Source organism: Sus scrofa, chromosome 6 (assembly GCF_054392235.1).
Source record: "Sus scrofa isolate SSC_HxYL_T2T_F1_AM1 chromosome 6, Sscrofa_HxYL_maternal_Yorkshire_Landrace_v2.0, whole genome shotgun sequence".
NCBI classification, from domain to species: Eukaryota; Metazoa; Chordata; class Mammalia; order Artiodactyla; family Suidae; genus Sus; species Sus scrofa.
In genome coordinates, this window is record NC_139388.1 from 101,687,446 (window position 1) to 101,700,240 (window position 12,795).

Consider the following 12,795-nt stretch of genomic DNA (forward strand, 5'->3'; position numbering starts at 1 on the left):
ATGCCTCTTTCTCTCTGGTCAGAGTTGCTTCTTGCCTTGGGGGTCCTTGATCGGTCTTTAGAAAGCCCACATCAGGAAGGCCTTCTTGCCTGCAGGGGCTGCCTGTCTTTGAGCCACTTTGTAGGCCTTCAAGCGCTCACCCATATACACCCCACTAGGTACCCATGCTCACCCCATTTGCAGGGAGTATAGAACGTACACCTTGACTTAAGAGTTACCCTGTTGAGGGGGAAAAAATGTAATTGTAATGTATACATGTAAGGATAACCTGACCCCCTTGCTGTACAGTGGGAAAATAAAAAAATAAAAAAATAAAGAGTTACCCTGTTGAGCGTGAAAGTAGAAGTAAGGCTTAATTTTTTTGTACATGTGAAAGAGCAGAAAAATGGGTAGCTAGCCTGTTACTTGAGCTGATGGTCTTAACTTTAGGGATTCTCTTAAGTCTTGGTTGTGTAGACCCGCCTGCAGTATTGAGATCCAGCTCACTGTTGAGAGTGTTTCCCATGTGCTCTGTCCCTCAGCCCCTGAGGCTGTCATATCATTGCTTAACTTTATAGGCCAGTGCCAAGATTCTGTACAACGTCTTGTTGTACCATTCTTTAAACCTTTGCTGTCTGTCGGGGCGGGGGTAGGGTGGGGTGGTGTTGATTTTTCTAGAAATAATCCAAAAGTATATTATTCATGGTTTTTGCTGCCTTCTGTAGCAGCATTTAAAACTTTATAATAAAATTTTATAATAGATGAAAAATTAGACAGCTAATCCTGGTTTTATTCTTACTTTGTTTTTTCACCTAAACCGTGAACCTGGTTTTGATCTAAATTTCTTAGGGTAAGTTAAACTAAATTGCATTGTAATACCCAGAATAAGTACCTATCTGTGACCATAGTTGTGTTGAAATTGACTTCATTAAGACAGACAGAAAGCAGGGCGCAGGCATGGGGTCTGTGGGCTGCACAGCCTGGCGGGGACAGCTTTCCCCACGGTACATGGGACTTTTCAAAGTGTGTGCTGTTCGCTCAGCAGGGAGTGGGTATTTGAAGACATCTTCTCAGAGTAAGCTGATGCAGTCTAATAAGAGAACTGCAGTTTCTGCTCAGGATCACACCAGAATCACATTAAGTTTTTTTTGTTTGTTTTTTTTTTTTTTTTTTTTTTTTTTTTTGGTCTTTTCTGTTTTTAGGACTGCATTTGCAGCATATAGAGGTTCCCAGGCTAGGGGTCTAATTGGAGCTATTGCCGACGGCCTACGCCACAGCCACAGCAACGTGGAATCTGAGCCGCATCTACAGCCTACACCACAGCTCACGACAATGCCGGATCCTTAACACACTGAGCAAGGACAGGGATGGAACCCTGAAATCTCATGGTTCCTAGTTGTATTCATTTCCACTGCGCCACAACAGGAACTCTTAAGATTCTCTTTTTTTTTTTTTTTTAATGATTTTTATTTTTTCCATTATAGTTGGTTTACAGCATTCTGTCAGTTTTCTGTTGTACAGCAAAGTGATCAAGTCACACATACTTTCTTTTTCTCACATCATCCCCCATCATGCTCCATCGTAAGTGACTAGGTATAGTTCCTAGTGCTGCATATACATTAAGATCTTAAGTGAGGACTTGGAAAGAAATGTCTTGGAAACTCGGGTGTGATGCTGGTAAATCCCAGGGCCGCAGTTCGCACAGGCAGTGGTTCTCAGGGCGGTAGTGGAGTCCTGCTGGGCAGCATGCATGTTGAGAATGGGGTTTTCTGAGCGTCTGCTTTAGGGATGTTGACACACTGATCCCCTTGTGCCTCAGATAAGTGTGGGGATGTCCTGGTGTCGCCCAGACAGAATGTGTAGTTCCGCCTGGGTGGGGCCAGGGGATGGGATAGGGGCGGCACCCTGAGCATCACCGTGTGCCTCCAGCTCCTTCCTGCTCAGCATGCTGCCCACCGCGCTCATCATCGCCTTCCTGCTCTACACCATCCGGAGGGGGCCGGCCGGCATTGGCCGCTCTGGCCGGGGCATGGGTGGACTCTTCAGTGTGGGAGAGACTACTGCCAAGGTCTTAAAGGACGAGATAGACGTCAAGTTCAAAGATGTGGCCGGCTGCGAGGAGGCCAAGCTAGAGATCATGGAGTTTGTGAACTTCCTGAAAAACCCAAAGCAGTATCAAGACCTGGGAGCAAAAATCCCCAAGGTAAGACTACCTTTCAGAAGGTGATTTTTCCCCTCATTAACCCCAAAATGTTGTGGGGTATTTCTTGATCTCTGAAGTTATGATTTTACGAAGTTTGCTTGCTTTATAAAGGAGCTGTTTTTCTCTCCTTCCTCCGTCTTAGCTGACTAGTCCCTGTTTATCCCAAGAGTGTTTCAGGTTGGCTGTGCTGTGTGAATGTGTTTTTGCACGTAGTGTGTCTGTTCCCAAAGGGATGCATATCCTCTCCCCTCACCCCCCGCCCCACAGCATGATTGAGATGCCCCATCTCAGCAGCTGGAGCCCTGGAGCCTACTGCCTCTTCTGTGACCCTGCTGTCCCTCCCCCGACCGACCTCCCTGTGCCCCCTGCTGGCAACGGGCAGCCTTACTGATCTTTGAGTTCCCAGGGCCAGACTCAGTCATTAAGTAAATGAATAGAAAATGTTTAACTAGTTCTTTAAAAAAGCCATTAATAAAGTTTACCTTAAAGGAATCCTTTGTAAAGGGAATCATTTCCCTGACTTCATGTCCTACATCCCTATTTGGATCAAAAGTCATATTTTATAATTTGCTGTTACTTAATTACCTGTTCACATCATCCTTAGGCACCTCTACAACTCAAATATAGCACTTGAACGGACACAGTATTCTTTTGAAGTTCATTGTTATTAGATTTTTTTCCTTCATTTTTGGGATTTCGAAGGAAAGAAAATAAGCAAAATGAAAATTGGAAGTATAATAGTAAAGAAAGGACTTAAAAATTTCACATACTTGGAGTTCCCATTGTAGCTCAGCAGTAACAAACCCAATTAGTGTCCATGAGGACACGGGTTCGGTGCCTGCCCTCACTCAGTGGATTAAGGATCCGACGTTACCGTGAGCTGTGGTGTACGTCACAGATGCAGCTCAGATCCTGTGTTTCTGTGGCTGTGGCATAGGCCTGCAGCTGTAGCTCCAGTTCAGCCTCTGGCCTGGTAACTTCCATATGTCATAGGTGCAGCCCTAAAAAAAAAAAAAAAAAATGCACATTCTTAACAATTTTTTAAAAACAAAATAGTCTCTAATAATCTCTTCCTTACTCTTCTTACTAGCATAAAAGTGTTCTACCATCACATCACATGTTTAAGAAATATTTAGTATATATCACTAAAATTTTATAGTGATTGGAATTATTTATGGAAATGCAATTTTTCTGAAATCCTAGTTAAAAATACTTTCTCTTTTTTAAATCTGAAGGGTGCCATCCTCACTGGTCCTCCAGGCACTGGGAAAACACTGCTGGCCAAGGCCACTGCTGGAGAAGCCAATGTCCCTTTCATCACCGTCAGTGGCTCTGAGTTCTTGGAGATGTTTGTGGGCGTGGGCCCTGCTCGAGTAAGTCTGTCCTCTTCTGAAGGTGCAGTTCCATTTCCTCAGTGTCCCCTAGGCCAGGGTGCAGTCTCTTCACTGGGTTGTCTTTTGTTGTTGAGTTGTAAGTGTCTTTTATGTGGTTCCAATACCAACTCCTGATCAGATACACGATTTGCAAATATTTTCTGCCGTTCTGTGGGTCTTTCATTTTAGTGCAGCACAAAAGTTTTAAATTGTGATGAAGTCCAGTATGGTTTTTTTTTGTTGTCATTGCTTATGCTTTTAGTGTCATGTTGAAGAATTTATTGCCAAATCTGAGGTTATAACTGTTTACTCCTGTCTTTTCTTCTATGAGTTTTCGAGTTTTACCTCTTAGATTTCGGTCTGTGATCCATTGCAGTTAGTATAGTGAGAGGTAAGGGTTCATCTCCACTTTTTTACCTGTGTGTTCAGTTTTTCCAGCACCATTTGTTGAAAAGACCCTTCTTTCCCCACTGAACGGTTTGGCCCCTTGACCACAGAAGGATAAGCGGGTTTATTTGTGGACTCGGAAGCCTATCCTGATGTTAGGACCACACTGTCGTGATTGCTGTGCTTCGTAAGAAATGAAAAAATCAGTGGTGTGACTGTAGATTCATATTTAAAGAAGTACTCCCACTTCCACTCCTCTATCTTCTGGTGTCTAAAGCACTGACTGAGCGCTGTAGAAATCCGCATTGCTGTCCCGGGGGCTTCCAAACATAGGACACAGCTTACAGTCAACACCAGAGGTGGTCTTGTCCTTGGCAGCAGTTTCTCTTTCTCCGTGGTGATGGTGTCTCAGATGAGCTGTGGAGGGAGGAGTGGGCAGACCCAGCTCTGTAAGGCACAGGGGCCCTGGGAAAAAGAGAACAGCTGGGTGTTTGTGGGGCCAGACCCCACGTCTCATGTGGGCAGGCGAGGGGGCTGGAGATCCGGAAGAAGGTGTTGGGGGGTGGAGGCGGTGAGAAGTGTGAGGACGTTTGCGGGCTGCTCGAGCTGGCTGTTGAGAGCTCTCATTTTGGCAGGAGTGACGGGGGCTGAGGGGACCCCAGCTGCAGCTGGCCTGGAGGGAGAGATAACCACCTTTCCGCAGAGGGTGTTGCAGGGACAGCCCAGCGTCAGGTCCTGCAAGGAAGTGAAGAAGTTGTTCAGGGCAGATCTGGAGCTCAGAGGGGACGCCCAGAGGGACAGGAGTGACATTGGGGTACATGTTCAGAGCAGTGTGGAAACAGGCCTGGAGAGGGTGCCTAGGGAGTTGGGCTCTGGTGAGTGGAGTGAAAAGGGATACAAGGCTTGTGGGTTGTCTCTCAGGAGGGGCAGGTGACAGGTGAGGCGAGGGGACTGTTCCCTCTTCAGCCCACCTGCAGTAGTGGCCCAGGGGTCCGTGCTCAATGGGACAGAGTCTGGGCTTGAGTGGGCACCTTTGCTGTCCATAGGCACTCCTGGATCTGTGGGTACTCATCTGCTATTCTGGACTGGCTGGGCGTGACAGGGACCAGGGTGGCTTGAGCCTGTAAACTGAATGTAAACTTGACACATGTCCTGTAGTGTCAGTTTGTTGGTGCTCATGCTTATTACATGACAGTAATTGATGCAGTTTTAGAAAGAACATTTGCTCACCTTACATCAGTTTCCCACCAAGTTCTTCATTTGCCAGCTGACTTCTTTGCTGCTTGTAACTTTTAAATTTTACACTGTATAGGAGTTCCCACTGTGGTGGAATAGGTTAAAGATCCTGCTGCGGCTCAGGTCACTGCAAAGGGGCAGGTTTGATCCCAGGCCCAGAGCAGTGGGTTTAAGGATCCAGCATCATTGTAGCCATGGCTCACATTCAGTCCCTTGCCTGGGAACTTCCATATGCTGCGGGTGAGGCCCCCCCCCCAAAAAAAAAATCATAGTGCATTGTGAAACACAAGTCAGTCTTCCTGTGGGACAGGAAGCTTGGTGTCCACCTTTCATTAGGAGCCTGGTGATGCTCACATGTTGGGTGACTCCTGTGCTCATGTTTTTCGTCCAGGTCCGAGACTTATTTGCCCTTGCTCGGAAGAATGCCCCCTGCATCCTCTTCATTGACGAAATAGATGCTGTGGGAAGGAAGAGAGGAAGGGGCAATTTTGGGGGGCAGAGCGAACAGGAGAACACACTCAATCAATTGCTTGTGGAAATGGACGGTGAGTGATCAAGTCTTCTGTGTTTTAAACTACGCTTTCTGACTGTTCTTTGTGTATCTAAAATAGAACCCTATGCTGGTACATACAGAGAACAAAAAAAGCACTCCCTAAAACAAGCAGCTCTTTGTAAAAGTTCCTATACCAGTACCAATTGCAGCAAAGTTTCCTGCCTGGCAGCCTGCCTGACTTAATACTGGTGTCAAGATGGTATTGTATCTGGTGCTGAATGAGAGAAAAATTGGTGAAATGCTTCACTATCGAATGACAGTCTTAGTCTAAAGCCATTTATGATTCTGAAGAGCAAGGAAAAGCCTTGCATTAGCAGGTACGAACTTGGCAGATTTCGGACACTCTACTAGGAGGGTGGGTAGCAGTCTCCCTGCAGCAGCCAGCGTCTTATGAGGAAAACCACTTCTGGGCTCAGAAAGGGGCACACACCGAATGCTGAACTGGGCGTGGGCCTGGAACCAAGAAGGTGGGAACTCCTTGGCTACTGGACCCCGGCACAGCGGAGCTAGACTCGGCGTTGCTGTTCGAGAAGTGGCCGGTCACGCAGGCTGAGCTGGTGGTGTCCAGTGAGTGGCCCTCTGGCCCAGGAGTTTAGACACGTCCTCTGCAGATTTAACCTTACTGGTTTTTTTTGAAACTTTAAAGTTGACAACGTAATCTATATTTCTGGTGAAATAAATTAACCTTTGGTCATTTTTTTAGTAATTGATTCTTAGAACTTTAAGTTTTGTATGTGCCTTATTAAAGACAAGATAAATGATAAGAAAAGTCATTTATGTTTATGATTTAAAAATCTCTAGCTAATAAATCAGGAAAGTGGTGTGTCTGTAGCGCCCACCATGCTCGACAGGCACACTGTTGCCTTCCGCCTCGCGGCGCTTAGTGACGACAGCGCCTGTGTTGTTGTCTTTTGAGGCTTTAACACAACGACGAACGTGGTCATTTTGGCGGGCACCAATCGGCCGGATATCCTGGACCCTGCGCTCTTGAGGCCCGGACGCTTCGACAGACAGATCTTCATTGGTGAGGTGGTTTCCCCCGGGTTCAGTCCGGTTCTCCTGAGACGGGGACTCACGGTTCCACTGTCATCTTTTTTCTTTAAAAATCATTTCTCAAGGACCACCGGACATAAAAGGAAGAGCCTCTATCTTCAAAGTGCACCTCCGACCGCTGAAACTGGACAGTACCCTGGAAAAAGAGAAGCTGGCAAGAAAGCTTGCGTCCTTGACGCCAGGGTTCTCAGGTGAATGAGGCAGCCCACTGTCCGTTGCAGGACAGGATCCTTCCTTCCTCATCCCTGCCCTCCTCCCTCCAAACTCCACCTGAAATAGGAGGGGACCCCCCCGTCCCAGGCATCTGAGGCAATTGCATGCCCGGCACAGAACCTGACTTTTCATGTGGTTGTCGAGCACATACATAGTGTTAGAGCTTATTTGTGTCACCATACACTTGCTCTGAAAAGTTAAATGCTAGGGACTTAAGGATCTAGATAGAACGCTTTTGGTAACCTTCACAGGTCTGACCTCTCTGGTTCAACTCAAGGCACCAGGTTAATACCTGTGTTTTTTGGTATACCTAGCGTATCTCCTAATATCCACCTAACTCACGTTCCCAACAGAGATGGAGGAGCTCGGTTAACTGATGGGCATTTAAAGTGCAGTCCTAGTTTGCTGTCATCGTCTCATCCGTAAAGGCAAATGGCAGCCTGTCTGCTGCTGCAGCAGCCCAGAATGAATTGTTTCCATACAGCCCCATCCAGCTGCTGGGGCTGCGAGGTTAGCTATAGGTTCCCTCATGCGTCATGTGCGACCAGTGAGCTTGGCATACGTGGAGGCTGAGCTGTTGTGTGCATTCCTTTGCAGGGGCTGATGTTGCCAATGTTTGCAATGAAGCTGCTCTGATTGCCGCCAGACACCTTTCAGATTCCATCAATCAGAAACACTTTGAACAAGCGATTGAGCGAGTGATTGGAGGTAAGGCAGCTGGTATAACACAAGTCAGAGGCCTGGTGGCGTGGATTTGAGGCCAGGGAGCGTGTCTGCCTAGGCCTTCGCCCACTTGCGCCAGGGCTGCTTGGAGATCAGAGCTGCGAGGTCAGGTGGACCCAAGGCAGCCGCCTTCCCTCCGCCACCTCAGTCACACAGGCATTGAGCAGGGAGCCATTCTTCCCTGAATTATACCAGTCTTCCTGTTTCCAAAAATGTCCTTGCATGAGTGAACTGTGCTCTGAGCTAGATGTAGGTGATAGATAAACAGCTGTAATGACTGTTTGACCAGGAAACACCCACCCCTTAAGCACAGTAGGCGATATAGGACCCGTTTTCATTTTCCTTATAATTGAATATTGTTAGGTAACTGGTTATTCGAGAACTCGGGCTTTCAAAGGAGGGGAAAGCCCTGCAGTGAGGCAGGCTCCCCAGAAGATCTGGATTTAAGTTGGGTTCCATAGAAAGAGGGGCTACAGCATGAAAGTGGCAGGAACAGAGAAGCTGGTTCGGAGGTGGCAGGGTCACAGCCTGTGCTTGGGGGGAGGCAGACAGGAAACTGGTGAGACTCAAGTTTCTTTGGGAAGTAAGACAGAGTTGAGAAAAAATTGAGTCTAGATTTTAGAAAGGCTCGAATGTTAGTTAAGCTTGAGGGCTTGTAAAATCTTGTTTTGTGGCCAGTTTTGAAGGAACTCTACTTTTCCCTGAGCCACTGAGTAAGGTGGTGATTAATTGGTGATAGTTGAGGAAAATGCATCTTTGAAGAAGAGGGAAGCACCTGGAGGCCGAGAGCCTTGTGGTCATTGACGTGAGGTACAGATGTGAGCCTTGCTGGGGGCCCCCCAACCCCGATGGCGACAGGAACAGTGAGCCGGGCCTGGGGTGTCCACATGGCGCTCCCCGAGGCATGTGGCTGAAGTTGGTCGGATGTCTTTTTGTTCTGTGCCCTCTATGTGTCGAATGGATCTGAGTGCTGAATTTTACATTGCATTTCTGTTTATTTCCCAAAAAGAGTTGTCTGGCTCTAGAGTGGGGGCTGGGGAAAGTGTGCCTCGGGTGGGGTGGTGGGTGCACTGGTGGTGCTGGGTGGATTTTAAAGTTGATGCTCTGCTTTGGTCTGACCCCAGTTGGGGATCTGCTTGTCTTAGGCATCTGGGTCCCCGAGTCATGTGTGAGAGGAGGCGACATGTGGTATCAGGTGGCCTTCTTGATGTCAATGTCACTAAAGCAGTGAGTCTTGTTTTCTGTTACTGTCTTGTCAGGCCTAGAAAAGAAAACTCAGGTCCTGCAGCCCGAGGAGAAGAAGACAGTGGCGTACCACGAGGCAGGCCACGCAGTTGCTGGCTGGTATCTGGAGCACGCAGACCCGCTCCTGAAGGTCAGGAAGTTGGTGCTGAATCGTGCTGAGGACATCTGGTGGGGGAAGGATGAAGGGGTCACACAGATGAGCTAGAAGGTTTGCAAGGAGATGGTCCAGGAGCTGGCGGGTTCCTTACTCTGGAAAAGCAGTAGCTGCAGTGGGTCAGGACTGGGCGTCTGGTACCCTCTTGCCTGAGCGGTTTCCCTGGCTCCATGGCCACCATGCTGGGAAACGTGGACCTCATCCCAAAGCCCAGGGTTCAAAGACGATTAGAAATTTAATAGGAACCCTGGCAGCAAGGGAGTGACCGAGGACAAGACCCAAGCGTGAGTGGACGTAGCCCAGACCCTGGCCAGCACTAGACTCTGCACAGGCTCAGGCCTGCAAAGGCAGAGTAAGGCAGAGTCCTGTTCCTGAGGGACAGGGCTGTGGCCAATGAGGTTGTTAAGTGACCTACTTTTCCAGCTGAGGGCATTGCCCAAACCAATGTAGCACAAGCAACAGGAAGTGGTAGATACGGGGGTGGGGGACAGCTGGGAACCACAGAGAGAGTAACATCACAATGAACATAAAACATCCGAAGTAATCTTCGGAGACGCCACTAGAACCAGTGAGTAAGGTTCGTAAGAGAAATAAAAAGATGTACCTTAAAGATGTTTACTTTTTTATTCAAAACCCTGAAGCCCTCCAGGGTAAGTGACGGTGCGCTTACGCCATGGATGGCCCCGCAGCAGTGAACACAAGTGAGCAGGCCTGCATCTCAGAAACAGTGACAGAGAGTAGATGCCGTAAAGCATGTACTGTATTAGACCAGTTACATGCAGTTCTGGAAACTGCAGTTGATCCATAGGGGATGGGCCTACGGGGCGGGAGGGAACTTTGGGGAGAAGATGTTTTGTATCTTCTTGCACTAGGAGACCGTTTGCCAGAACTCATTAAACTATACTCTTTATATGGGGGCATCCCTCAATAATTAAAAAAAGGGCATCCCTTTTTTAATTAAAGGAATTTACTCAGTTGCAAAAACAGGCCTAAAAACTCAGGCCGCTGGCACCTTGGTCGGCCTGCCCTGTCTCCTGGACACTGGCAGGGCCAGGGCCAGTGGTCGAGGCAAGAGGGTCCTGTTGTTCAGACTGAGGGCTTTCAGTTATTTTATAGAGACAGGAAATACTTTCTAGACTCTAAGGTGGGGTTATCAGAAGAGAAGACACCCCCAGACAGTCCCTCCCTTGAGAGCCTATCCAGCCAAGCAAACCTCAGCATTCTGTTCCCACCACCAGGTCTCCATCATCCCACGGGGCAAGGGCCTGGGCTACGCCCAGTACCTCCCCAAGGAGCAGTATCTATACACCAAAGAGCAGCTGCTGGACAGGATGTGCATGACCCTGGGTGGCCGTGTGGCCGAGGAAATCTTCTTTGGGAGAATTACAACCGGTGCCCAGGATGACTTGCGGAAAGTGACTCAGAGCGCATATGCCCAGGTAGACTGGACAGGGCTTTGCACCGCATTTTCTTGCATTCTCATGGGAGGGGGGGCATTCATGGAGGGCTCATGCCGCGTTTGACAGATTTAGGCTTTTCAGGCACAGATTGCCTTTTTTCTTTTTTCTTTTAATTGAAGTATAGTTCATTTATAATGTTATGGTAATTTCTGCTGTATACATTATACATATGTATATATATGTGTTTTTCATGTTCTTTTTTCATTATGGTTTATCACAGGGTATTGCTGTATAGGAGGACCTTGTTTATCCTCTCCCTCTGTGGTAGTTTGCATTTGATAACCCCAACCTCCACTCCATCCCTCCCCCAATCCCTCCCCCCACAGCGATCACAGATCTGTTCTCTATGTCTGTGAGTCTGTTTCTGTTTTGTGGATAGGTTCATTTATGCCATATTTTAGATTCCACATGTAAGTGATATCATATAGTATTTGTCTTTCTAACTTACTTCACTTAGTATGATAATTTCTAGTTGCATCAGTGTTGCTGGAAATTATTTCCTTCTCTTTTTGGCTGAGTAATATTCCATTGTGTATATGTACCACATCGTCTTAAGCCATTCATCTGTTGTTGGACATTCACATTGCTTCCACATGATCCAGCAATCCCACTTCCGGGCATATATCCAGACAAAACTGTAGTTCAGAAGGATACACGCACCCACATGTTCATAGCAGCATTATTCACAATAGCCAGTGCAAGGATTACTTATTAAGAGAAATCCATTTTAAAACAATCCAGGAGTTCCCGTCGTGGCGCAGTGGTTAACGAATCTGACTAGGAATCATGAGGTTGCGGGTTCGGTCCCTGGCCTTGCTCAGTGGGTTAACGATCCGGCATTGCCGTGAGCTGTGGTGTAGATCGAAGACACTAATTGGATCCCGTGTTGCTGTGTCTCTGGCGTAGGCCGGTGGCTGCAGCTCTGATTTGACCCCTAGCCTGGGAACCTCCATATGCCGTGGGAGCGGACCTAGAAAAGGCAAAAAAAGAAAAGAAATAAAACAATCAAAATTAGGAGATTCTTTCCTAAGAGAATCTACTGCCTTTCTGGTAGTGCAGTATTTAATGTTTATCACTCAGAGTGGATACAGCATGTCTGTAGAGCTCACGTTCAGCTACAGACCTGTGGGTCTCACGTGGACTCTCCCAGAGCCTGGCCTTGCCGGGCCTTCTGGGACGGGCCCTCTGCTTTCTGCAGGTTTAGCCCTGCTGCCCACACCCCAAACAATGCTGTTTTGCTGTCCTGGGTATCCGTGACTTTCTTTGGAAACTCCTCTTATTCATATGTCACCTCTTCTGGGTCTGTTACGTTCTCCTGTCCCTCTTTATCTTTACTTTTTATTAGGGTGTTATTTGTGGGGGTTGTTAGCTTTTGTGTTTATTCTCCATTTTAGAAATCATTGTAGTTTTTTCTTTCCTATCTAACTTTTTCCTGTGTTCTAGCACCTCATCTAAGTTTTTCTTCTTCTTATTCTTTTTATGACTTTTTTAAAATTCTTTCATGTTTTTCTTCGCTTTCCTGATTTCAGCTGACTTTTTTTTTTTTTTTTTTTTGGCCACACCCACAGCATGTGGCAGTTCCCAAGCCAGGGATTGAACCTGCACCACAGCAGTGACCAGAGCTGCTGCAGTGGCAACGCCGGATCCTTGACCCACCATGCCACAGGAGAACTCCCAGTTAGCCTTTTCTGAAGTTGTGGGTTACAGTTTTCATCCGTTGTGTGGAATGTCTTTCCATCTCACTTTCCTTATCTATGGAGACGTTCTGCTCCTTGCTTTTTTCTCATAACAGCTTTAAAAGGGATTTTTCTGTTGCTCATTTTTATATGATGCTTTTTTTTCTTCATCTTTAGGAAGGAGGTGGATTAAGACAGTTTTTCTAGTTTTATGGTTTTAGAATTTCCTTTTCTGTTGTTTTCATAAACTTTTAACAAACGTGGGTTCCTACTTTCTGAGCTGTTCCTGCTCCCCCTTTTCGTCTGTGCCTTCTCTTTTTTCTAGTCAGTTTGGATTTTAGTGTCAGAAGTTCCTTCTTACTGTCGGGCTTTGTGTGCTTAGCACTGGGGTCTCACCAGATCCAGACCGGCAGCCTCCCAAGCATGGCCCAGGCTCCATGGACTCAGGGAACATGCAGGCGCTGTCCCAGCTTCCTGGTGCGCAGGCTAGCCCACACGGGGCTCATCACTGCTGGGGTTTGTCCCTGCCTGTTTGTCACC

At 47.3% G+C, this 12,795-nt stretch overlaps 1 protein-coding gene across 2 annotated transcripts in view; it reads left to right on the forward strand.

The window, feature by feature from the left end:
- AFG3L2 (AFG3 like matrix AAA peptidase subunit 2) overlaps positions 1–12,795 on the forward strand; it is a 31,050-nt gene that overhangs the window by 13,835 nt on the left and 4,420 nt on the right. For both annotated transcript variants that reach the window (XM_084964078.1, XM_021096024.2), the window contains exons 8-15: positions 1,909–2,182; positions 3,418–3,555; positions 5,570–5,723; positions 6,648–6,755; positions 6,850–6,975; positions 7,595–7,705; positions 8,980–9,095; positions 10,358–10,558. In XM_084964078.1, the coding sequence (XP_084820204.1) occupies positions 1,909–2,182; positions 3,418–3,555; positions 5,570–5,723; positions 6,648–6,755; positions 6,850–6,975; positions 7,595–7,705; positions 8,980–9,095; positions 10,358–10,558 (1,228 nt within the window). The remainder of the gene's footprint in view (positions 1–1,908; positions 2,183–3,417; positions 3,556–5,569; positions 5,724–6,647; positions 6,756–6,849; positions 6,976–7,594; positions 7,706–8,979; positions 9,096–10,357; positions 10,559–12,795) is intronic.